At 34.0% G+C, this 27,863-nt stretch overlaps 1 protein-coding gene across 10 annotated transcripts; it reads left to right on the top strand.

The window, feature by feature from the left end:
- Positions 1-242: 242 nt before the first annotated feature.
- On the top strand, positions 243-26,105 carry LOC134719191 (desmoglein-1-like). Of its 10 annotated transcripts, none has more exons than XM_063582174.1 (8): positions 243-409; positions 7,810-7,830; positions 8,931-9,002; positions 10,557-10,583; positions 11,268-11,291; positions 16,781-16,819; positions 17,350-17,379; positions 22,681-26,104. In XM_063582174.1, exons 1-8 carry the CDS (start codon positions 370-372, stop codon positions 24,204-24,206), a joined length of 1,779 nt encoding a protein of 592 aa, XP_063438244.1. In that variant the 5' UTR covers positions 243-369; the 3' UTR covers positions 24,207-26,104. The 10 variants fall into 10 exon arrangements, with proteins under 10 accessions (XP_063438244.1, XP_063438245.1, XP_063438242.1 ...); XM_063582172.1 differs by having other exon boundaries at positions 244-409; positions 11,265-11,291; XM_063582175.1 differs by lacking the exon at positions 11,268-11,291 and having other exon boundaries at positions 22,681-26,105.
- Positions 26,106-27,863: the final 1,758 nt, after the last annotated feature.

Consider the following 27,863-nt stretch of genomic DNA (forward strand, 5'->3'; position numbering starts at 1 on the left):
TAATAAAAATATTAGTAATGTATTTGGAACTTGTAGTGTCTTATGTCGGTCAAAACGCCATATTATAGATGAACTTTTCTGCGGGGTACTGTCAAGGGAAAAGTTTACATTTTTATGTTGATTTTTTTTAAATTTGGGTACAACTTTGAATCCTACAATTTATTGATGAATTCCATAATGAAGACTTTAATATAATATTTTCAATAATACACAATTATTCTTTGAAAAATTTCGTTTACCCTTATTGGGCCTCCGAGTTAGTTGTGAGGATGGTTTATGGGGGGACATAACCAATTGTCATTCGGATCTATATCGATGAATTGAAGATTGTTTTGATTTTTAGTCTTGGAGATTTTGATTGTTTTTAAAATGTATTCCTTGTTTTTCATAGTCTTATTTGGGATAATTTGTAAGTATATTATACGTAATTATTCATTATTGATTGTTTATTTCAGAGTAATAACAAGCGAAAGAGATTTATCATGCATTGACCTCGTATAACAAAATTAGTGTGAAAAATTTAAAATATAACATTTTAGTGAAATATTATGTATCCCCTTTAACAATGCCATTTAAAACTATAGTGTTCTATATCATAAATGAAGGAGATCAATTAACTTAATTTAATAATTCATTTCTGAATTTTGTATGTAACACGTGTAACAGACTTCAGTTACAGCTAATTTCCTAAAGCATGTAGAGCAAGACTTTAGTTAGCTTGCTTGCTTTGTTTTTATATTGTACAATCATTAGGATAACACCCAATTAAATTCAAATATTATAAATACAGGTTAAACTATGCCTATATCTATTGTTTAAAGATGTCAATCTTATTTTTAAAGCTAGCATAAACAATTAAACAAACAAAGCAAGCAAGCCAACCAAAGTTTTGCTTTACATGCATTAGGAAATAAGCTGTAAGTCTTACACATCTATGACCATGCAATAAAATGAATATACCTTGAACTATAAAATGCAAGAGAGTTTGCAGGTTATTATATAGAAAACCGATTAAATTCGAATGAGGATTACAGTATACTAAAAAGCTGGATAGCACGTCCTCAATTTAACGGAGATGTTTTTTACCAAGCACGGAAACTTAGAAACGATCCGAATAAACTTATCGATTCTTAAGTAAACTTATTCAAAAAGGTTACACATTCAAATTTGTATATAGATCTTTGAATATTATTGTGAATATTTTGGTATCAGTAAATCAAATTCAAGCAAAATACTATTTGTATATAGGCCCTATATATGATCATTCATGGGTCTACAATATGTCGATATCTGTATCTTGGCATTGCACAAGGTCGTGTTTTTCGCTAACTGTTTAAGACATTTTTACAGAAATTCAATTAGATGGTGGATATGTACTGATTGATATATTACTAGTAGTCTTAAATGCAGTTTTTTTTTAATTGTTTAACTTGCTTCATTACTGCGACGGTACTCTCAATTCCCCCCCCCCCCCTTTTTCTCTCTCTTAAAATGACTGGTTGCCTAAACTATGATGGCCCAATTAAACATGACAGGTTTGTGAGGAAATATTTTATGGTGGTGTTGGTGTCAATGTTTTACAATTATATTACGTAATAAAGTAACGACAATATATATCATCATAAGTACAGGCAGTCATTGTATTCATAGTACGTCGTAGGTTAGTTTGCTTCAAGGTGTACATGGTCATGAGACATGATCTCACGAAAAGTCCCACATTCCTTTTTTTTTAAGACAACTACTAAACATTGATGCTAGGAAACAACAAAAATACCACTACCAAACTGTACCTCGACAACAACAGCAAAAATAAACGAATGAAATACTGAAGTTAAACAGACAATATAAAAAAGAAGATGTAGTATGATTGCCAATGAGACAACTATCCACAAAAGACCAAAATAACACTAACATTAACAACTATAGGTCACCGTATGGGCCTTCAACAATGAGCAAATCCAATATCGCATAGTCAGCTATAAACGCCATTTGAATGACATAAGAAAAAAGACGTGTATATACAAACAATGGTTAGCATATAATAATGTCCAAATATATTTCATAATAGTTGTACACACGAGATACATTTTCTATAATAAATACTGACATAGTGTAGGTTGTATATAAAAAAGAAGATATGGTATGATTGCCAATGAGACAACTATCCACAAAAGACCAAAATGTCATTTTGTACAACTCTTTTAAAGTGAAGAGCACAAACAGTGTACTTTCTACGTCACAGCTACTCTTCCGATGTTTCTATTTCCATGACACCATAGTAAGAATTGAAAAGTTCTTATATAACTCAGGCTGTTGTATTTTTTCTTTCTGTTAATTGTTTATCCCTTGGTTATATACCTCGGTGCCTTTAAACATTTCCCTCATAGTCGAAGGCCTTACGGTACCTATATAACTAAGTGTATTCTCATTCTTTGGTCTCTTGTTGAGCCTTCCAAAATGGAAATATTTACAGAGAAACTGTTTTCGCTGAAATTTAAAATTTCAAGCATTTTTTCAAATTAAGAGATAAAAAAAGAACAGTAAGTTAACAAAAGAACGAACTTTAAAAATCCGTTGCAAAAGGATTTACTTCTCAGATGGAGACAAATTATTTGCTATATTGGTTCACCTTTTTTTATTGTTGATATCAATTGCTTTATGTATTTTTTGTACCACAGTTTTAGTAATTTTACCATTAGCCTATAGATTGTGTTTAGAAACTACAAAAAATACATGGAGTAGTAAACAAAAGTTTGAATGATGTTTGCTAAGCGTCCAGTGACAAATATTTAAAGCATGTTGATGACATTAACAAATTCACAATCAATCAAATCGCTGGACTGCTCATATAGATAGCTAAGATGAAAGACGAGAAAAAGGAGGTTTTGTCGGAAATGGACGAAAATTTGGCAACTTGGAGTCCTTTCAGAGAAATATCGAAAGGGTTCTTTAGCGTGATGTGATCTTGCACTTTTCTTACACGAGGCATCGGATTTAATGACCGGACGTAGTTGTGTATTTATATATATTCTACAGCCAGACAAACGACTACTGGTATATTAAGGATTGGGTTTTAATGCTGAACATGAGAAGCTCAGGCGGTCAGAATTTTATACCAGGTCAACGTTTTGGTAGTACAAGATTGTTCTGGCGTCTGATGGCCTTTTTGGATTTGCAGAGGCCGTTGGAAGTTCAAGCGCAGTCCATATAGAAAACATGTAAACCGCTGACCAAGACTCTTACGCATGGCCTGGCTAATCCTTAGAAAAGGTCGTCAGACGTCAAGGAACTCTCGGATTTCCTCCTTGGTGCTAATAAATTTAGTACCAGTATAATGTGGAACTAATTAAATCATTATAGTTAGTAATATCAATAATTCATTGATGTTTGACAGTAGTCTACACCAGGAAATGTAAACTCTGTCGGAATTGAGAATAGTGACGTTAATTGCTCTGACTATATTATATATTTCGTGCACGTTCGTATGTACGGGAAATGATTGATACTTCCTAATCCAATTGTAAAGTGTACGAACATAAACCATACCACAACATATAAATACAGATATTTTTTTCTGAAAAGTTAAAATAGTTTAATATCTTTTATAATCTATATTTTATTTTATTTGATCCTTAAATTCGTATTTTGCTATGCAAGCGGGTGTTATGTAGACCATTCTAACCTACATAGTCTATGTCTGTTGGTCGCTCTGTCCGAGAAAATGATAATCTATTTAAATGGGACCGTCCTTAAGGTTGGACCCCCTTTTCTGTTGGATTTAAAATTGCTTTATCCACCTTTTCATTTTTTGCTATCGGTAATACGACAAAATTCATATCAACACGAGGGTCTGGATGGGGTCTATAGAATGCAGAATATTTGACTAATACATTGGTTTAAAAATAGTGAGAAAAAAAAGAGTAAAAGAAAATAAAGATTAGGGAATAATAGGGCCTTCAAATATAAAGAGTAGATAATAATTGTCAAAAATACACAGAAAATGACTTAAGATAATTAGAAAATATAGAATCGTGAAACCCCCAACTAAACCCTCCTATGTGGGAAGTAAGATATGTAGGAGATGCATGATTCATTCAGTAACCCACTGGTCAACCAAGTCACTAATTTACTATATAACATTTTATTGACAATGTGACGATGAAGGATGGACAATTTATGATATCTTCCATAGTAAACATGTAATATACGATACCGTTATTACATACTTAAGGTTGTGACGCAGATGACTGAATCATCATAGACCTAATAATCCAGTCGTTATAGTCTACACTCTACGATCACGCCTCTGGACGACTGAATCATGATAGCCTAATAATCCAGTCGTTATAGTCTACACTCTACGATCACGCCTATGGACGACTGAATCATGATACCCTAATAATCCAGTCGTTATAGTCCACACTCTACGATCACGCCTCTGGACTATTGAATCATGATACCCTAATAATCCAGTCGTTATAGTCCACACTCTACGATCACGCCTCTGGACTACTGAATCATGATACCCTAATAATCCAGTCGTTATAGTCCACACTCTACGATCACGCCTCTAAACTATTGAATCATGATACCCTAATAATCCAGTCGTAATAGTCCACACTCTACGATCACGCCTCTGGACTACTGGATCATGATACCCTAATAATCCAGTCGTTATAGTCTACACTTTACGATCACGCCTCTGGACTACTGAATCATGATACCCTAATAATCCAGTCGTTATAGTCTACACTCTACGATCACGCCTCTGGACTACTGAATCAGGGTACCCTAATAATCCAGTCGTTATAGTCTACACTCGACAATCACGCCAATGGACGGCTGAATCATGGACCCTAATAATCCAGTCGTTATAGTCTACACTCTACGATCACGCCTATGGACGACTGAATCATGATACCCTAATAATCCAGTCGTTATAGTCCACACTCTACGATCACGCCTCTGGACTATTGAATCATGATACCCTAATAATCCAGTCGTTATAGTCCACTCTACGATCACGCCTCTAGACTATTGAATCATGATACCCTAATAATCCAGTCGTTATAGTCCACACTCTACGATCACGCCTCTGGACTACTGCATCATGATACCCTAATAATCCAGTCGTTATAGTCTACACTTTACGATCACGCCTCTGGACTACTGAATCATGATACCCTAATAATCCAGTCGTTATAGTCTACACTCTACGATCACGCCTCTGGGGTTGAAGTCATAAACCTTTGCTCAGTGCTCGGAGCACAAAAATCATGCTCGAAACTTGAAATCGAGCATTTTGATTGGTTGATTTTGGAGTATGAGTACAAAAAACTGACTCCAAAGTTTTATGACCGCAAGGCCTGGACGACTGAATCATGGTACCCTAATAATCCAGTCGTTATAGTCTACACTCGACAATCACGCCATTGGACGGCTGAATCATGATACCCTAATAATCCAGTCGTTATAGTCTACACTCTACGATCACGCCTCTGGACTACTGAATCATGATACCCTAATAATCCAGTCGTTATAGTCCACTCTACGATCACGCCTCTGGACTACTGAATCATGATACCCTAATAATCCAGTCGTTATAGTCTACACTCTACGATCACGTCTCTGGACTACTGAATCATGATACCCTTATAATCCAGTCGTTATAGTCTACACTCTACGATCACGCCTCTGGACTACTGAATCATGATACCCTAATTATCCAGTCGTTATAGTCCACACTCTACGATCACGCCTCTGGACTACTGAATCATGGTACCCTAATAATCCAGTCGTTATAGTCTACACTTTACGATCACGCCTCTGGACTACTGAATCATGATACCCTTATAATCCAGTCGTTATAGTCCACACTCTACGATCACGCCTCTGAACGACTGAATCATTATACCCTAATAATCCAGTCGTTATAGTCTACACTCTACGATCACGCCTCTGGACTACTGAATCATGATACCCTTATAATCCAGTCGTTATAGTCCACACTCTACGATCACGCCTCTGAACGACTGAATCATGATACCCTAATAATCCAGTCGTTATAGTCTACACTCGACAATCACGCCAATGGACGGCTGAATCATGGTACCCTAATAATCCAGTCGTTATAGTCTACACTCGACAATCACGCCAATGGACGGCTGAATCATGAAACCCTAATAATCCAGTCGTTATAGTTTACACTCTACGATCACGCCTCTGTACTACTGAATCATGATACCCTAATAATCCAGTCGTTATAGTCTACACTTTACGATCACGCCTCTGGACTACTGAATCATGATATCCTAATAATCCAGTCGTTATAGTCTACACTCTACGATCACGCCTCTGGACTACTGAATCATGATACCCTAATAATCCAGTCGTTATAGTCTACACTCTACGATCACGCCTCTGGACTACTGAATCATGATACCCTAATAATCCAGTCGTTATAGTCTACACTTTACGATCACGCCTATGGACGACTGAATCATGATACCCTAATAATCCAGTCGTTATAGTCCACACTCGACGATCACGCTTCTGGACAACTGAATCATGATACCCTAATAATCCAGTCGTTATAGTCTAAACTTTACGATCACGCCTATGGACGACTGAATCATGATACCCTAATAATCCAGTCGTTATAGTCCACACTCTACGATCACGCCTCTGGACTACTGAATCATGATACCCTAATAATCCAGTCGTTATAGTCCACACTCGACGATCACGCTTCTGGACAACTGAATCATGATACCCTAATAATTCAGTCGTTATAGTCCACACTCTACGATCACGCCTCTGGACTACTGAATCATGATACCCTAATAATCCAGTCGTTAAAGTCCACACTCGACGATCACGTCTCTGGACTGCTGAATCACAGTTCCCTAATAATCCAGTCGTTATATCCCATCACTCCTCTGACAACTGTAAAATGTATCACCATAAACCGAATGATCAAGTCATACAGCATCTTCTTATTAGTATACTTTAGTTAACATGAACCGTATTTGATTAAACTTAATATGAAAAGAGATAGTATATTGCCCCTGATATTGCCAAAGCAGTATCATTATTCAAGGCCTAAGTCGGAGAACAGTAGCAACAAAAGCGCTATTCGTTTCCCTTTATTTTTTAAGGCTTTGCATGTACTGATTGTGTGTTAATCCTTTCTTCTAACCAATCAAATGTCTTTTCGAGTAAGCTGTTGCGCATGTCTAAATATAATTAAGATTTCAATATGAGGCTATTGTGGATTTCGTTTTGTTTTTACAGTTTTGCAACAAATGCACGAAATCTGAAGCTCTCAGGCAAATATCATGTAAGCAGACTTAATTCAATACAACGAATATTTGTATTTGAAAAAGTCATTGTCGTCTTGAATATGCATGAAATATTTGCCACTAGACGTTAAGCAACCAACAATCGATCAATATATGGCTTATGAACATCTGAGGAATACTACTTGATAGATTGATAACAGTTTTCGATATTTCTGTTAAGGGTACAAACAAAAACGTTTAATACTCCGACTGTTTGTTCATATTCAGATGGTATAAAAAAAAGAAGATGTGGTATGATTGCCAATGAGATAACTATCCACAAAAGACCAAAATGACACAAACATTAACAACTTTAGGTCACCGTACGGCCTTCAACAATGAGCAACGCCTATACCGCATAGTCAGCTATAAAAGTGCTTATTTTCTTTTCTAAATACATGTAGTAGAATAACAGATTTCGAAATAAATTTTTAAAAAACCGAAAATATAATGCTTCTTTCTTTTTCAGACATATCCGCCGGACAACAAAGTAAGTTATATACAATTGTATTTCCAATATCTGTAATGTTTATATGGTTCTTTCTCTCTATTTCTAAAAGAATAGAGTCAAATGCTAATATATCCATAGGAGTTAAGAGATGATCATATACTTGAAATTACCAGAAAAGTATTTGTTTCTAGAGAAAGATACGATATAAGTAAAAGTCTGTTCAAGGATGGTAGGCATCATTTTATGTATTGGAATACCCGACTTTTTTTACCTAAAAAAATAATAATCTTGAACCAGAAGTATTGGAGGCTTATGTTTGTGAAAGCTTGATAAATGAATACTCCTGTTCATCAACAATTAGGCAGTACCTTAGATATAGGAAGATGTGGTGTGAGTGCCAATGAGACAACTCTTGATTTGTTTTTTATCGCTTATTGCTTTTCCTTAACAAAAGTTCATACCATTCGTAGTTCAATAACAACCATATTTGTCATCTAATGATAAGGGAAATAAACTATATAAATGTAAAATAGAGACAAGATGTTTGGCATATGTCAGTAAAAACAGCAACCTTAGTGGTGGATGTGATAAGCGAAAACTAAGGTAAATTCGCAATGTTTATTTATAAGGTAAATTCGCAATGTATAATTATAAGGTAAATTCGCAATGTATATTTACAAGGTAAATTCGCAATGTATATTTATAAGGTAAAGTCGTAATTTTTATTTATAAGGTAAATTCACAATGTATATTTATAAGGTAAATTCGCAATGTATATTTATAAGGTAATTTCGCAATGTTTATTTATAAGGTAAATTCACAATGTATATTTATAAGGTAAATCTACATTATTAAAAAGGTAAATGCGCAATGGTATGCGTCTAAGGTAAATTTACAATGATATGTGTACTAGGTAAATTCACAATGGTATGTCTATAAATATTTAAAACTAGATAAATAAGTATATTTATAAGGTAAATTCGCAAGTGTATGTATACAGGCATAGTTCATTGGTATATTTATACGTATGATTCCTGTAAATTCGATATCATTATTTTATTGAATCAGTGTCATACGCAGAAATAACTGCACTTTCTGAACAACTCATTAAATTCGATATCATTTTTTTATTGAATCAGTGTCATACGCAGAAATAACTGCACTTTCTGAACAACTCAGTAAAGAACTCCTGATAGAGTTAGCCACTGAAGGTTATGTATTACTTTTATAAGTTTGCATGGCTCACTGTTTTAGTGTACAAAAGGCGCAAGTGATATTGCTTACAAAAAAGTAATACTTTGATGCGTACTAAGCGCTTTCGAGGATTTACCTTCCGCGCGCAGCTCTACGGATACAAGTTAAGGGCCGCACACAGCTCTATGGATACAAGTTAAGGGCCGCACTCAGCTTTACGGATATAAGTTAAGGGGCCGCACGCAGCTCTACGGATACAAGTTAAGGGAGTACCAATTACCTTCCGCGCGGTGCGCTACGGATACAAGGTAAGGGAGTACCAAATACATTGACAAAGTTTGGCTTGTTTAGTACCATACATTGTTGAAGAAATATTAACGTTTATTGGTCCGTTTACCTAAAAAATTCAAAATTTTCAAAAAAACTTGAACCACGCACTTTATCGGAATAATATCATTTGATACATTGCAGTTTGACGAATACTAAGTTTTATCATCGAGAAGTTTAGTATGTCTATTATAGTAGAGCGTTATTAAAACGTTCAGATGATTTTTACTGCTGTTATCATAGTTTGCCTATTTTCAGTAGATCGCTTTTATTATTATACCAATATTCTAACTACTGCAGTTCTTAGCAGAACATGCTTTCTGTGTATGTTAGTATAAGCACTATCTTCACTCTATATACCATACTTCTGAGTAGAACATGCTTTCGATGTTAGTATATAAACTATCTTCCCTCTATATACCATACTTCTGGGTAGAAAATGCTTTCGATGTTAGTATATAAACTATCTTCCCTTCCCTCTATATACCATACTTCTGAGTAGAACATGCTTTCTGTATTAGTATATATTAGTATATACCACTATCTTAACTAATAGTGCAAGTAGAAAATGCTTTATAAATGTGTTAGCGTCATATAGATGTAATATATGCGTATATAGTTGAAGTATAAGTTAGTTTTGTACATGATATTTGCTATATGTATATACCTAAAGATCATATAAAGGAAAGATACAACGGATGAGGGTTGGTTCGGTAGAAAGATACCACGAACCCATGGAAAAGAAGAAAGCATATGTTAAGCTTTTTCAATCAAAATAGCGCGTTCAATTCATCTATGCTATAATAAAGTAATACTCATTGGAAAGTTTTCATAAATATACTTGTGAACTAAAGTTTAACATGAGTTATTTAGACCCGTCGCTGCTAAAGTTATAGTTGTAGTCCACATATAATGCTTATCTGCATGTTTAATGCTTTTAAACTTTTAGATATCAAAATTAACTTAGAATTTTCAATTTGGTCTGAATTTTTGTCGTTTTTGGTTCTGATCAATTCGATTTTATACTTTTTTATAACTATTTTATAATTTTCGAAGAGTTTATATTAAATCTACTGACTGAATTGAATTTGAATATATATTCTATCAAATGTTTTTATCTATGTCATGGTCAATCTATTATTTCACAGTTCATAGATAATAATGGTGAAACTTTTTATTACATGAGTATTTTGATTTTTTTTTAATTGATCATATTATTGAAACTTTTATTATCTATACTGCAGGCAAGGCCATAGCATCAAACAAAACAGGTAATAAGCTTTTTAAACTTTATAGATTAAAAAACAGAGAGTATAAAATATTTTAAACGAAGAGAGAGAGAGTATTTGTTAAATATTACAGCCGATTGCATTGAGTGTGTAGGTAAACGTAAATGTAATATGTTTGATAAGCTTGCTTGCTAGCTGAACTTTGGAGTCATTATTATGTTAGGTAAACTACCCACCTTTAAGAGTAGACTTTACCGACAGATAACCAATCTATCTGTCTGTAGGACTACACTTCTTCGAAAGGAGGGTAGAATACCTTACCTATTAATGACTTCATGGTTTAGATATCTTATAAACATATTACCTTAACTACACACTAAATGCAATCGACTGTAAATCAAAGTACTAATGTATAGTATTATGAATTTAAAGCCTTACATAGTCGGATAAATATAATATCTTTCAAATTTGTAGTCTTACATATATATATAAGTATTAAAAAGATATAGTCATACAACTATATAACGGATATTGCAATCCTACTCGTGTATGTTTCTTTGTTTCTCATAAACAAATACTCTTAAAAAGTTCAGATGCGCAAGATACGATAGACATAATAAAGAGATCTTGTCTTGTACGAATATCCTGCCTTTCAAAGGCACACCTCTGTTTAAGTTTTTGTTTACATTTCCTTGCCTATTTATCCTTTTCTACTTCTTTCAGCAGCACAGAGCGTTCCGGCAACTCCAGGTAAACACTTCATCTTGTGTATTGTTTGTGTGTAATTTTTTTGTTGTTCGTGTGTGTTATGCTTGCGCTGTTTATGTGTGTGATTTATAAGTTATTTGTGTAAGTAATGTTTTAATTGCATGTGTGTGTACTGCTGTTCTTGTTTATCTGTGTAGTGTTAAGATGTCTATGTGTGTTCTCTTCGATCGTTGTTTTTTTTTGTTTAAAGGTTTAGTCCTTTATGTGTAATGATTCAGTTGTTTGTGTGTTTTAGGAAGGGATAAATTCTACTTTGTAAAGGATCACTCTGATTCAAACAATCAAACAAAAAATTCTCTGAAACTGACATTATCAAGCCTGATTTTTTGATGGACAACATATTTATTACGTTCGGAGGACATGTTTTTCAACAGACTATCGGCATTCAAATGGGAACGAATTGTGCCCCTCTTCTTGCCGACTTCTGTCTTCATCATTGTGAGACTGACTTCACACAGGAAATTCTTAGAAAGAAAGATAAGAAGTTAGCAATATCCTTTAACTATACTTCCGCTATATAAACACATGGAAAAAAAGTATTGCAACACCTTGATTTTTTAAAACTTGAAAAATCAGCCTCTTTTTTTGGATGAGATATAACAAAATATGTGTATAATATTATTGAAACATAGTTTATGATAACATTGGCATTGAAACGAACAAAAAATGTTTGAAAAAAAATGATTTATAAAACCACAATTTTAATAACAAAATGAAGTGTTATTTGTACAAAAAAATACATTTTACAACTTTTACTGTAGTCGAACTTTACAATGTCAGACATTTCAAAATTAATCTTCAGATGACTGTTTATATCATGGTTGATCGTTATACGCCAAAGAATTAGTACTTTGTGCGCAGTCTCCATTCAAACGGATAACCGCATCTTAACGTCTTCTGATTCCTGCCATAAATCGACTAATTTGTTGCTAAGGTAGCATCAACCATTTCTGATGAAGGGCATTGTTTATGTCTTGATGTGTTTGAACTGGGGTGTCCTTTCGCGCACTTTCCGCCCAATATTGTCCCATATATGCTCGATATGGTCCAAAACCGGGCTACGATCGGGCCAAGGAAGATGAACCAAATTCCATTTGAACATTGGATCTTCCTCCACGATGCTAATTTCCAACTTTGGCGAGCTCTGCATTACATTGGATACGGAAAACTGTGTGTCTGTTCGTTAGCAAAGGTCTCCGAAATGGTCTTAACGCACGATAATCAGTAGCGATGAGTTGATCTCGAACAGTTCTTGTTAAAAAGGCTCCTGTATAGCCACCACTCTCTTTTAAGTATTGTCTTGTATGCAATGGGTTTCCTTCAGACCAAACTTCATTATGCTTGATTTTCTCTTGTAAATGGTATAGGGGGTCTTCATTATCCTGGAAGGTCTTTTATTGCCTTTATTGCCTGATTTTTATCCTCAAAACGACATATAGTGGAATGGTGATGACCAACAATACGTGCAATTGTTACAGAGACATCCCGGCTTCTCTTATGCTGATAATCTGCCATCTTGCTGCAGTTAAGAGTTGTTAAGGACCCAGTACAAGGTGTCAATCACATAACTTTAAAATCTTGGTTATTTAAAGTGTTGAAAACAATGACGATAAAAACATCTGTTTTGATGTTTACGGGTACAGTAGCTGCATGTGCAGATAAAAACTTGTCGAGTCGATATTTATTGATTAAACTCAGGTGAAACTTAAATAATGTTTTACTAGTTCTATTTTACCAAATTATATCACAAAAAAATAAAGAGTGTTTTTTTAATTTCAATTTCAATTTGGTGTTGCAATACTTTTTTCCATGTGTATAGATGATGTTCTTTTGACTTAATAGTTCAAAATTTGGTGACTATGTCGAATGCATCTATCCAATTCAACTAGAGATTAGGGATACAACAGATACAGTTAAGTCGGCCTCATATCTTGACTTACATCTAGAAATTGACAATGAGGGTCGATTGAAACCAAACCTTAACGACAAAAGAGATGATTTCAGCTTTCCAATTGTGAACTTTTCATTTCTAAGTACAAAAATGTAGCAACATTCCGGAGACATCTGCATACGGTGTATATATCTCCCAATTAATACGATATTCCCGTGCTTGCATTTCCTATCAGGATTTTCTTGATAGAGGGTTTTTTTCTCACAAGGAAGCTTTTAAAAAGAGGGACGAAAGACACCAATGGGACAGTCAAACTCATAAATCTAAAACAAACTGACAACAAATGGTGAAGTTGAAATCATCTCTTCATAAGTTTTACCGACGCCAAAATGATATCGGATATGTTCCTTACGTATTTACTACACTCATCTTCCCTTTCATGAATGTGACCTACCGAATTAGACTTTTAGCCGGATTTGTTATCTCATAAACAACACGACGGGTGGCACATGTGGAGTAGGATCTGCTTACCTTTCTGGAGCACCTGAGATCACCCCTATTTTTTAGTGGGGTTCGTGTTGTTTATTCTTTAGTTTCTATGTTGATTCATGTGTACTATTGTTTGTTTGTTTGTCCTTTTCATTTTTAGCCATGGCGTTGTCAGTCTATTTTCGATTTATGAGTTTGACTGTCCCTCTTGTATCTTTCGTCTCTCTTTTCTTTAATGTAAAGGAACGACCATTTAACTTCAAAGGGGGTTATGGTTTTTTTCAACCTATTCTGATCCCCCAATTGATGAACAAAATAATATGGTCAGACAGATGATTAAAAAAAATATTCTGAATTCATATGTCAGATTTTCCCAATTAACTATAGTGTTCAATTTTTTTTTAAATAATTTGATTTGATAAATTTTCTGACTCTGACAAAAAGCCATAACATACCCCAATTACGTTAACTGATTGCTCCCAAATGTATGAACTATTTGTGTGTGCAATGTTTTTGTTGTTTTTATGTGTATAATGTTTTTTAGTTATTGTTGTGTGAGTTGTGTGTACGGAGAAGCGCTATAATTTTTACTTTTATAAGTACATGCATAGATATCTGACAAACATTTACGTGTACAATTTGTAATACAGCGGTAATGATTAGTTGAACGTACACGTATCATGTGTATGTTATATTTAAGTTATTTTTGTTTTATTTTTTTACAGAAGATCTAACACATATCTATAAAAAATGAAATGTCAATAGCGGTATGTTCCTTTGACATCCTCTAGGGTTTAAACTCTACTTATCTATAGTTTTCCTCTTGCACTATAGAATATCCCATTTCAAACGTAAAGACACATTAAGAAAAACTATCCCACAATGTATCATCAACATGAATGACCAACGTAGATCAACTGTAACGTTAAAAAGGAATAAATCATACTTGTTAAAAACCAACGATAACAACAGTCCTCTAAAACTGCCATTAAGATGTTTGATTTTATGATTGACAACATATTTGTTACGTTTCATTTTTCTACACACAATCGGCATTAAAAAGTGGACTAAGTGTGTCTCTCTTCTTGCTAATGTTTTCCTTTGATTGTATTTGAAAGACTAAACAATGGTGCTTCTCAGAAGAATTCAGAGGCATTACTCTTTAAAAGAGAGGCGAAAGATACCAGAGGGACAGTCAAACTCATTAATTTAACGTTATATATAAGCCGCTACATAAAATAATACTTCTCACTAAATAATGCAAAGTTCTGTGACTATGATGGTCATCTATCCTATCACATTTGAAATAAAAAGTAAAATCACAAAAATACTGAACTTAGAGGAAAATCAATTTGGAAAGTCCATAATCACATTGCAATATTAAATAACAAAACACATCAAAAACGAATGGACAAGAACTGTCATATTCCTGACTTGGTACAGGCATTTTCAAGTGTAGAAAATGGTTGATTATACCTTGTTCTTTAGCGCTAACCCTCTCACTTTAATGAGAGTCTCATCAAAGTCAGTTATATTTACATTGATACAGACTAGTGTTGTCAAATCGTACACTTTTGCCTAACCGGTTACTCGGATAATCAAAAGTACCATACATGTACACATCGTTATAAGATGTGGTATGAGTGTCAATTTGACAACCTTTCCACCAAGTCATAATACTAGTACGATCAAAGAATTGAAGTTTGTCCTTTGGCATTATAAGCTTGTCTGTTATGATTCCTGGAGAAGTTTGCTTTTTAATAAACAAATACACCGTATCAACTATAGCATTTGTACCAACTTCAGATTGAAAATATGGAGAAAAAAAAACGTCTTGATATCGTAGAATTGAATTTGTCTGAAACCGATCATTGTTTAATTTTCTCTTGTTGTCTTCGAAAATAATGTGGAGTGTTTCAATTTGAAATGATTAATTATAAAAAAAGAAGATATGGTATGATTGCCAATGAAACCATTCTCCACAAGAGACCAAAATGACACAGAAATTATTATCTATAGCTCAACATACGACCTGTTTCTTTACTTTGTTTGCTTGTTTTTTCAAGCATGTTACTCGTACTATCACGTATACCTTGAGTACATTCACATTCGTTTGCATTTCACAATTTTTAAGGTAGCATTTTGTTTAAAGAAAGATTAAACCTTGCACTACGGAGGTTACACATTTAGATGTTGGTTTACACAATATAAGATCAAAAACAAAATAATGAACTAATTAGTAAAATTAAATCGCATCTCTGATTTAAAGTTATTGTTAAAAAAACATGTTTACCAATCATGTTTCTTTAAGGTCCTGCCCCGAGCTCTAATTAATTTTATGTATTTAGGATCAACAATAGCAATCAATATACTGGACAATTGATCTGTCAAACTAATAACCACGACGACAATTTTTAAATAAAACAACTATTTAATGATTTCCATGCAAATGTATATCAAAAACTATCAAAATTGAAAAAAAAGTCCGGTTAACCGGTTAGCGTTTTTGGTATTCGGTATTCGGTCGTTCGACCGGTTAACCGGTTAACCGTTGACAACACTATTACAGACACAATAAATAAAATAGTCATAATGTGGGTACATCAGTCATCAACAACAAATTAACAGAACACAAAAACATCTTCTATCTACGAACACATTCATTGATTTGAGTGTCTGAAAAAGAATACTACATATATAGTTCAGTCTGCGTCATAAATTGACTAGCATATAGACATTGAGGGTAGGTTGGGAACTAAACTTTACCTCAAATGGGAGAATTGTAGCCTTAAAATTGTGAAATTTCCATTTCTATGTATAAACGTAGTAAGATTCCACAGCGTCTTCACATATAGTAAATATCTCTCTGTCGATACCATATTCCATAGTTTGCATTTCTATGAATTTTTCATACAGGGTTGATGCTGACAAGGACTTGTTTTCTATCTTCTATAACATTTAACAGATGCAAACATATTTACAGTTATGGAATAAAATATCTCTCTCGATCCAGTACTTGCAATTAATTTCATTAACATGTTAGCAGCAAAATACATAATGAACATAGATTTATATTTTATATATTTTTTAGAAAATGCCAGGATGAAGAATTTCAAACAAGTAGCAATGGGTGAGTTGATTATTTTTCTTTATTAAACCAAGAACTGGACGAGTAAATATAGATCACACAAAAGGTACAAAAAGATAGATGGAACTTTAAAAACTTTGTACTCGCAATGGCAACAAACAAGTGGGCGAAAAAATGCAGAGAAAACAAAAACAAACTGATAAACGAGACCTTCACATATTTGAAATGGGATTATTTGTTGGTTTTTTTTTTGGTTCAACAAACTCGACATGACTATGAAACAGTTGACTTTCCGTTTTGAATTTTCCTCGGAGTTCAGTATTTTTGTGATATTACTTTTTGTCATGTATGATGGGGTATTTGTTTGGGGTATTGTGCTAAAACAAAGATACTTTCGCAATAACTTATTTTAGGAACTTTGTTTAACAATTTTGAGATATTTTAAATGCAAATTAGATACATGTGAACAAACTATTCATTTGTACAGTCCGTTCATTTTATGTATAAAAGTCTAAACTTTCACGGTGGTATATATTTACATACATCTACATTTCTATATTTATATATTTCAGCCGATGGTGCTTTGGGCCAATTAAGAAATAGTAAGTAACATTGAATTTGAAATTCTAAATAAAAAAAATGTTAAACATATTAGACTTCATCGATTTGTTGTTAACTGATTGTTGTCAAGTCTTAGAGAACATGATTTAATTATTAGTTTTACTTTGAAAATGTAAATGTAAATATGTAAATATAACGGAATTTGATGAGACTGTCATCAAAGTGAGAAGGTTAGCGCTATAAAACCAGGTTTAATCCACCATTTTCTACATTTGAAAATGCCTGTACCAAGTCAGGAATATGACAGTTCTTGTCCATTTGTTTTTGATGCGTTTTGTTATTTAATGTTGGCCATGTGATTATGGACTTTCTTAATGATTTGAGCGTCACTGATGAGTCTTATGTAGACGAAACGCGCGTCTGGCGTACTGAATTATAATCCTGGTACCTTTGATAACTATTAATTGATCCCTTAAGTTCAGTATTTTTGTGATTTTACGTTTTGAAAAGATGTGTTAAAGATTCTAAAGAATCATTCAATTAGTCAAAAATAAACTGACCAAAAGACAAACAACAGTGCATACAACAGTATATAAACAATTAAATATTTGGTTGACCGTTATGGAATAACCGTTTCACAAATGATATCGGATATGTTCCTTACGTCGTAACTACAATCCCCTTCCCTTTCATGAATTTGACCTACCGAATTAGACTATTTACCGGATTTGTAATCACATAAGCAACACGACGGGTGCCGCATGTGGAGCAGGATCTGCTTACCCTTCCGGAGCACCTGAGATCACCCCTAGTTTTTGGTGGGGTTCGTGTTGTTTATTCTTTAGTTTTCTATGTTGTGTCATGTGAACTATTGTTTTTCTGTTTGTCTTTTTCATTTTTAGCCATGGCGTTGTCAGTTTGTTTTAGATTTACGAGTTTGACTGTCCCTTTGGTGTCTTTCGTCCCTCTTTTAAAGGCAACACGAACCCCACAAAAACAACTGGGGATGATCGCATGTGCTCCTTGGTACTAAGGTCTTTATATTGATGCCCCGAGAGGGTAAGCATGTCCTGCACCACATATTAAAGTGACTTTTCAATAACTACCGGTACTTGTAGATTGGTTCTTAGGTCTATTTTTTTATGCTTCGGAAGGGTAAACAGGCCCTGCTCCACAATTAACATGACACTTTGTAGTAAATGTGCCTGCATATTTGTACATTTTTAGTTTTAGTTTTTGTTTGTGTAATGCCAATCTGATGAGTCGAGTAATTTCCGACTGACTTTGTAACGTTTTTCTTATGTTACTCCAATATTTTGAAGAATCAATTATTATTTATAAAATAGTATGCCCTAAATATGAACAGAAAGAGACGTACGTATATGCAATGTATGACATAAATATTGAACGCCATAGCTGTCTTATGTGGCATATTATATTATATGCTATGGATATTTTATATATATGAAGGTGATTTTTCATTATATGATGCTGCTTTTTTATCACAAAAAGGGTTTCAAATGTTTTAAACGCAACGTCCTTAAAATTGTGAATCTTTGATATCATCCCTCCTAGTGCCCGTCCTCCAGCTTTACCTAATGTTTCGGTGGCAATACTAAAATCCATTTTATCATTGAAAATAATGCCAAGATATTTGTATTGACTGACATATTGTAAACTGTTTGGTCCAATCTTGAAATTAAAGTTGCTTCGTGGGACGCTGTTTTCTTAGGCCGTGTTCACACCAAACGCCGTGTAGAGTAAACATGTTTACAATTAGTTTAGTGTAGTGTACACTGGTTTCACATTACATTTGTTCACATCTATGATCATCTATACACCTTGTTTAGCTACCTGTACATAAGATTTGTTCCCACTTGTAAACTATATGTCATTAAAATGTTCATTACGAAGAATTGAATTCAAAATTTTGGGATAAATTTTCTAGCGGTAAGGGAACAACCATTTGACTTCAAAAGGGGGGTGGGGGATGGGAATGGAAATATTCCGATCCCCAAATTGATAAAAAAAAAAAATGGTCATACAGATGATAAAAAAAAATATTCTGAATCAAGAGTTTCCCCATACATTATATGCGCATCTGGTGCAAGAAAATTGGGACCGTTAATTTTATTATAGTGTTAAATATTGAAGAAAAAGTATTTGATCACCAGCATCGGAAAAAAAGGAATAAAAACGTACGCGCGAAAAAAAATCTGACTCAGATAAAAAAAATAACCCTCCCCCTTTTTTAAGTTAAGTGGTTGTTACTTTATGAAAGCAATTTTATATAATTTGCAGTAGTTTGAATATACTTGAGATGTCTGGATAACGCATTAGAAAATGTTAGCTGCAACAGCGTACTTACAGCCGAAAAAAAAGGATTGAGATGTTAGGGATCACTACAGTTTTATTTTTTCTGTTCGTTTCAAATGGTATTTCTTCTCCGAGGAGTATTCGGTAAAGGAATAGGGTAACGTTTTTTTAAATTTATTTTGCGTGTTATTTAACGGAAATGAGATACTAGACAAACATATCATTTCCCTCACACTTTTTTAAGTCATGCATTTATGCGTGAATCGTTTTTTGAGTAAAGACCAGTGGCCAATATTTCTGTGTACGTCAAGTCGATTCGGGAAGACCTTTTCAAATGAATTAGGCAGCAACTATTTACTTCATTTTTTTGTGGAGGGGGAGGGGGCGTGAGCTATTGATTTTTTTCAGGACAAATTTTGGTGACAAGTCGAAATCAATTTTAGCATTATATATAGTGGCAGCTTAGGGTGAAACAAACAAATTTTTTTTCAGGGTAAAAAACTGGAAATTTTTTTGTTTCCAAAACAAAATCCATAGCTCACCACCCCACCCCCTAGCCTTTATGTTTTATACTCGACTATAATAGCCCCCCCCCCCTCAATAATAGTTTCCTCCTTAAATATATACACGATAAAACTAATGTCCTTAATGCCTAGTGTTGTGTACACAAGGCCTACATTGACTATCGACTGTGTGTAGGTAAAACATGATTTACACTACATGTAAACATTGAGTTTTATCAATGGGAACGCAATTGTGTTTAGTTTACGTGTGAGTTACACTAACACAACACCGGATTTAGGTCAATGTGAACACGGCCTAAAATGCATGACATTTGATTTTGAACAATTCACACTAAGTCTCCATCGTTGGCACCAACTGTATAACACATCTAAGCAACGTTGCATATCATTTTCGGTCTCTGTTAGAATAACAATGTCGTCAGCATATAATAGAAGACTGATTTTCTCATTGTCACACGGTATTCCTGTTTCAAGATCTTTAATTTCAGTAGCTAAATCGTTGACAAATAAAGCGAACAATGTAGGCGATAAATTATCCCCTTGACGGACCCCGTTTGAACACTGGAACCAATTTGTACGATGATCATTTACGCAGACACATGATTCTGTGTCAATGTACAAGCTTGAAATAGCATTATACATGTTTCCGTATGCCCTTAATATGAACAGAAGAAGACGTACGTATATGCAATGTATGACATTAATATTGAACGCCATAGCTGTCTTATGTGGCATATTATGTTATATGCTTTGGATATTTTATATATATGAAGGTGATTTTTCATTATATGATGCTGCTTTTTTATCACAAGATGGTGCTTCTGTATTATAAGACGGTACTTTTTTATTATGTGAAGGTTCTATTTTATTATAAGAAGGTGTTTTCTTATTATGTGGTGGTGCTTTAGTATTATAAAAAGGTGCGTTTATAAAGCACCGTATTTTAGTACACCATCATGTAATAAAAATCACCTTCATATAATGACATTTCCACAGCATATCATAGAATTTGCCACATATAAAGACAGCTATGGTGTTCCATACATAATCGTGAACTGTATATGAAGTACACGCGTAAAATGTACGATATGAAAATATACAGCATACGCAAATTATATAGACAATCACTGTTTAGTGTCTTTAAATATCAGCTGTATTTGTACGAGGCTAGGAAACAAGGTGTCTGCTAGCTTTTAGCGAGCTACTACACCTGTTTCGAGCCGAGTACAAATACAGCTGATATTTAAAGACACTAAACAGTTATTGTCTTTATCCTGCAATTAATTATGTATATTGTTTGTGTTTTGAAAGACACAAAAACTAACATATTTAGCATTTATTTTCGATTTGTAATCCCTTGAGACCCGCGTAGTTATATCAAAATCACACATTAAGCTGAAGACTGGTTTACATATTATATTATATGCTGTGGATATTTTATATATATGAAGGTGATTTTTCATTATATGATGCTGCTTTTTTATCACAAAAAGGGTTTCAAATGTTTTAAACGCAACGTCCTTAAAATTGTGAATCTTTGATATCTTTAAAAGTGTCCTGTACCAAGTCAGGAAGATGGTCATTGTTATAATATTGTTCGTTTCTGTGTGTGTGTTGCATTTTAACGTCGTTTCTGTTTTCTCTTAATTTTGAGATAAGACGTGGCACGGTACTTGTCTATCCCATATTTATGTATTTGGTTTTGATGTTATATTTGTTATTCTCGTGGTGTATTGTCTGTTGCTTGGTCCGTTTCTGTGTGCTGTTGCGTTTCGGTGTTGTGTCGTTGTTCTCTTATATTTAATGCGTTTCCCTCGGTTTTGGTTTGTTGCCCCGATTTTGTTTTTTGTCCATGGATTTATGAGTTTTGAACAGCGGTATACTACTGTTGCCTTTATTTACAAAAGAAGAATCTCGAATGGTCAACAATAATACATCGCTCAAGGTGAATAATTATCTATTTTAACATAACAACTAATTTCATCTGTAAAATCAAATGACATAACATTGCCAAATTTGAAACAGAAGTGTAAGAGTTGTCCTACGCTTCAGACTTGACATTCACTAAACATGCTGAAATTGACATGGTTGATTTTGTAACACAATCATACACATTCAAGTTTTGAAATCGACAATTATCATCGTCATTGGAATGCATCTGGAATACACATTCTAAGGTCACACAAGTTCAAACAATACTCAGTTTGGCAGTGGGCGGAGCTTTAAAGCGATATCTGTATAGTATACAGATGCAGCATCCCGATATCTGTATAGTATACAGATACAGCATCGCGATATCTGTATAGTATACAGATACAGCATCGCGATATCTGTATAGTATACAGATACAGCATCGCGATATCTGTAGGGCTGTATCTGTATAGTATTGCAGGATAAATAAGATTATTTGAATGGATGTAGCAAAAATGAGATGAATCGAGTACTAATGAGTGTTCGACTTGCACAGTAATTAGCATACTAAGATATTATAATTTGTTGCAGGGTTATTACAGAGAATGATGATGGAGTCCCAGAACAAACCACCACAACCACAAAATACACATCAGAAATTACAACTACAACGCATGCATCAAGAAATGAAAATACAGAAGCTTACACAGGAATTGGAAGAACGTAAGCGGCAACAAGTAAAATTACAACAGATGTTAGCTTTACAACAATCGTCTGTTCATGATCCTACACATACACAACTAAACCATGACCCGATGGGTTCACAACTAAACCATGACCAAATGGGATCTGCTGGCATGAATAGCTTTGATCCCCATGGTCAGGCGTCGGCTGGGATTACTAGTTTTGATCCCCATGGTCACGCGTCCGCTGGGATGACCAGTTTTGATCCCCATGGTCACGCCTTAAAAGCTCTCCCTATGGATGCAATGATGCAAACTTTAAGAAGCAGAATGAACAATGCTGGTGCGGGATCATCTTCATCTTTAGTTCCAGATTTAAGTGGTTTCAAAGGTCAGTTAGACGCTATTGGCTTTCAAACGCCAGGTCCCTCAGCAGCAATGCCTTTTGATGTCAATTCGTTCGTGCCACAACAACCCATACAGCAAGCACAACCAGCACAACCAGCACAACAACCACAGCCAGTACAGCCAGCTACAAACAAACATACAATAAACATTACTGTTAAAAGAAAAACAAAGGTAAATGTTCCTGGTCTACCTGTTAACATGGCCAAGTTTCAGAAACCTAATCCAGCACCACAAGTAAATACAAACGTTTCTACAAAACCATCTGCCATAACTCCTGAACTTTTAGCAATGTTAGAAGCTTTAAGAGCTGGGCATGCAGCAGGAAGTCCTGTCGCTACACAAACAGCAGTACATCCAGTACCAGCGGCTGTACCAATCAATGTAGCACAACAAACACCAGCTATGACAATGGGCGCATTAACAGGTGCCCCATCAATCCAACAAGTTAACCCTCTTGCTAATATGGTTCAGGCTGCTGCGGCTGTGCAAACACAACAATCAGCAGGTGCCGTTTCTGGAAACATGTTAGCGTCAGCTGTGACAGCAAAAACAGCCAGTAATACAATGGCGGATATGCTTGACACACAACTTGACGCCATGTCGGACATGGCTGAGGCCGGAATGGGATTCGGAATGATGAATATGATGAGTGGGATGAATGTTATGGGTGGAATGGGCGCCATGGGTGGAATGGGAGCCATGGGTGGATTAGGCGGGATGGGTGGATTAGGTGCTATGGGTGGACTGGGTGGAATGAACGGTATGGGTGGAATGGGTGCTTTAGGTGGAATGAGTGGATTAGGTGGAATGAGTGGATTAGGTGGAATGAGTGGTATGGGTGGATTAGGCGCTATGGGTGGAATGGGTGCGTTAGGTGGAATGGGTGGATTGGGCGGGATGGGTGGTTTAGGGGGTATGATGGGCGGAGGGGGCATGGGAAATGGCATGGGAGTGAGTAGTGGTTTCGGCGGTTTGGGAATGAATCGTATGATGACATCGACGTTTATGTCACCCATGATGTCCTAATGACTCAGTCAACGATTATAATATGATGATGATCGGTAATACCATTAAAAACAAAGGAACGAGAATATAGCATGAGTTGGCAGGACGGTCCAAGCTTTCAAAGTAAAACTGAAAGGGTTCGAACATTGAAACCCAAAAGAAGTCATTGATGCTAGCTGAATAAACTGGTGATGTTTATATGATGTTAGACTGGATATGATTATTTTATTTACTATTAGGAGTATACCTCTTTTATTTTCGTTAAATGTGTACGTTTAAAGAATTGAATGGCATTATGAGAAAACATTTCTTTAAGTCATTCATGAAAATTCTTTGTCGCATTTATATTAACCCGAATAATTCAGTCTTTATGTTCCACTGATCATCGATTACTTCATTAACATCGCAAGTAGGAGAGCTCGATTAATTCATTAACCTCGCAAGTAGTAGAGCTCGATTACGTCATTAACCTTGCAAGTAGGAGAGCTCGATTACGGAGAGGTACTGAATTATTCGGGTTCAATTTAGTTCATAATTGTAATTTTTTATGGATGTTTTACAAAAGAGATGTAAAAAACACCTACTCAAATTATTTCATTCTCAGTTGGTAACGCTATGTATATTTTTAATTATTTATATTTGTGGAAAATTATCGTTCTTAAATAAATGATAAATAAAATGTACTATCACGTTTAGATTATTTATATTTTTTTAAATTGAATGCGCCCATCACGTAATTTTTCAGATTGTCTTTCATTGTTACATCATTTTGAAAATCCATTAATTTGTTTGTTTGACCATTGTTCAGATATTAGTTAACTAATTTAATGTGATCAGTGAAATTTTGCATTGCCATCTTTGCAATATTTAACTCATCTTTCGTTTGTTTCGGAAAAAAATTTGATTTATTGTCAATTGTCATGTTTACCTATAGCATTAACGGTACAACATTTTATAGTACATCAGATGTGTATTTCGAAATAAATGTTCGATATCAACAATAATTAAAAGCCCATAACCTAATCCAAACGTTGAAAACCTGACGAAACAAAAACTTATCAAGCGTGAAGCCAAACCTGAAGAATGTAACTTTTTACTTCAGAATATTTTTGAATTTCATTACAAATTATTTTTCTTTTGTGATTTTTTTGAAATTTTTAATATAAAGAAAGTGTTAACCTATTATATGAGAGTCTGTATGGATGTCCTTTATTTCTGTATGCTTCTATTTTTTTCATTATTTTTCTCTTTCCTTTTTCTTTTTTTTTAATTTTGCATTCATTAAGCATCCCTATAAAGTCATTAATTGAGTATTGTTATTAAAATTTATTTATTGATCTATAATTTCATTACCTTAACATTTTTGTATGCATGTTAAGTATTTACATTTGTATGAATTCATTCATTTGTTACATGTATGTGCGTGCTTTAAGGTTTTTCTGTTTAGATTCTTACATTAACTGTTAAAATCCAACTTATTTTCACGAGCGATTTATTGTCTCGACTTTCGCGTGAAGCAAAATAACGCAAAGATAAATCGTCACGAAAATTTAAAACTTGGCTCTTTTCTTGTCTAACGCCATCATGAACACTTTGAAAATTTCGAAATTAAATTGCTACGAATTGGACTAAAAAGGACTAACAGCTTAATAAAGTATATGTGAAAATAAGTTTGTAAACAGTATGAGGACTAATAATACTGTCATTAGCAAAGGTTTCAAATACAGTAGTAAAAACCACAGAGGTATCGTCTTTTTGTTCGTTTTTCATCATGATTAACTTAAACATTGGTACAATTTCCTAGGTTTGTTTTATTTATGTTAATGTGTATAGACCATGTGTTGACAATATACATAATGTTGATTTGTACAATTACATATGCTTATTTATTTCATAGACTTTTTTGTGAATAACTATTTTGATAAATAAAATGATTTTTTTTGTAAGAATTTATTGGGAATTTTTACATAATTTTCTACTAGAAATATATACTAAATATATAATTAAGGTGGTACCTAACACTACAGGGAGATAACTCTGTAAAATCAGCTAAACTTTTTAATTATGTTGTGTTATTAAGGGAATATTAAGCTTCTCAATGATCAAAATAAGTGTTTGTCAAACTGCTATATAACCAATGTATTTTTTCTGATAAAACGGTTGGTTCAAGTTTTTTGAATTTTTTATATTGTTGTCAAATGGTCAAAGTAAATACTTTGTCAAAATTTTATGAAAATTAAACGACCCAAATTAATTTTAGTTAAAGTGTTGGGTACCACCTTAAACAACATATTTGAACTGTCAACGCGAATTAAAAAGAACAAGAGGTTAACACAAATTTATTCTGGTTAAATAGTTATCAAAGGTACCAGGATTATAATTTAATACGCCAGACGCGCGTTTCGTCTACATAAGACTCATCAGTGACGCTCAGATCAAAACAGTTAAAAAGCCAAACAAATACGAAGTTGAAGAGCATCGAGGACCCAATAAAAGCATAAATACCAGGATTAAAACTGTGCACACCAGACGTGGAATATTTCAGTTGTTTTTCATTCGTTTGATGTTTTTGCTTTTAAAAAGTAAAATCACAAAAATACTGAACTTTAGAGCAAAATCAATTCGGAAAATCCAAAATCAAACGGCAAAATCAAAAAACAAAACGCATAAAAAACGAATGGACAAGAACTGTCATATTCCTGACTTGGTACATGCATTTTCAAATGTAGAAAATGGTGGATTAAACCTGGTTCTATAGCGCTAACCCTCTTACTTTAATGACAGTTTCATCAAATTCCGTTATATTTACATTGATGCGTTAAATAAACAACCACAATATATAAAATAGTCAAAATATGGGTACATTTTAATTTTCCCATTAGTTTATGAAATTTTCATTTTGAATTTACGTTGGAGATTGGTATTATTGTTATTCTAATTTGTTGTCTACACTCGACTCGTCAGTGATGCTCGAATCAAAATAGTTACAAATACCGAATTACAGGAAATACGCAGTTACAGGAGAAGTACTTTTTTCACTCGTTTTATAAATACATTTACTGATCTTTTGATAAGTTATTGAATATCTTGTGTCCAGATAAAAAAATATCATGAGGCCCATTATGTGAAGCTTCCATAATAGAACAACAGTTAAATATTAATATTTGAAACAAATTAAAATTTTTAGATAGATGAAGAACAAGAACAAGAATAGTAAAAAAAAACTATAAAAATATATAAATTACTTCATACAATTTTGTAGTGACGGGTGGTGAGTGCTAGACAGGAAAGATTACAATAGTTTACTGATGATTGAACCTCATATATTTCATTGCAGAAAATAGATTGTGAGCCATAGTCGTATAGATTGGGTGTCTCAAAGCACTATTAGTTTTTTATATCGTTTTTCTATTAATTATTTCGTAAACTTAAGGTGCAAACAGAAAATAAGGGTTGAACATTTTATTGGCTAATTCCCAGTGATGATTATCATCTGCAATTGTCTTCAATTAAGCTTCATGGGTAATTTCATTGTTCGTACCACAAAGTGAAAATAACGTTACGTCATTGGTTTTATTTCCATTGTTTATAACGTTTTGAACCTATCAAAACGCTTTGGTGTACGCTTTTGAAAATATTACCCAGGATGCATTTGATTCTGAAGCGGCGAATTATATG

Source organism: Mytilus trossulus, chromosome 5 (assembly GCF_036588685.1).
Source record: "Mytilus trossulus isolate FHL-02 chromosome 5, PNRI_Mtr1.1.1.hap1, whole genome shotgun sequence".
Classification (NCBI taxonomy): domain Eukaryota; kingdom Metazoa; phylum Mollusca; class Bivalvia; order Mytilida; family Mytilidae; genus Mytilus; species Mytilus trossulus.

Excerpts from the sequence above, each read along its gene's own strand:
- LOC134719191 (XM_063582172.1), top strand. The coding sequence starts at position 370 with ATGTATTCCTTGTTTTTCATAGTCTTATTTGGGATAATTT. Across the intron at positions 10,584-11,264 it reads CATAGCATCAAACAAAACAG|CAGCACAGAGCGTTCCGGCA; the intron begins GTAATAAGCTTT and ends TACTTCTTTCAG. Across the intron at positions 11,292-16,780 it reads GAGCGTTCCGGCAACTCCAG|AAAATGCCAGGATGAAGAAT; the intron begins GTAAACACTTCA and ends TATATTTTTTAG.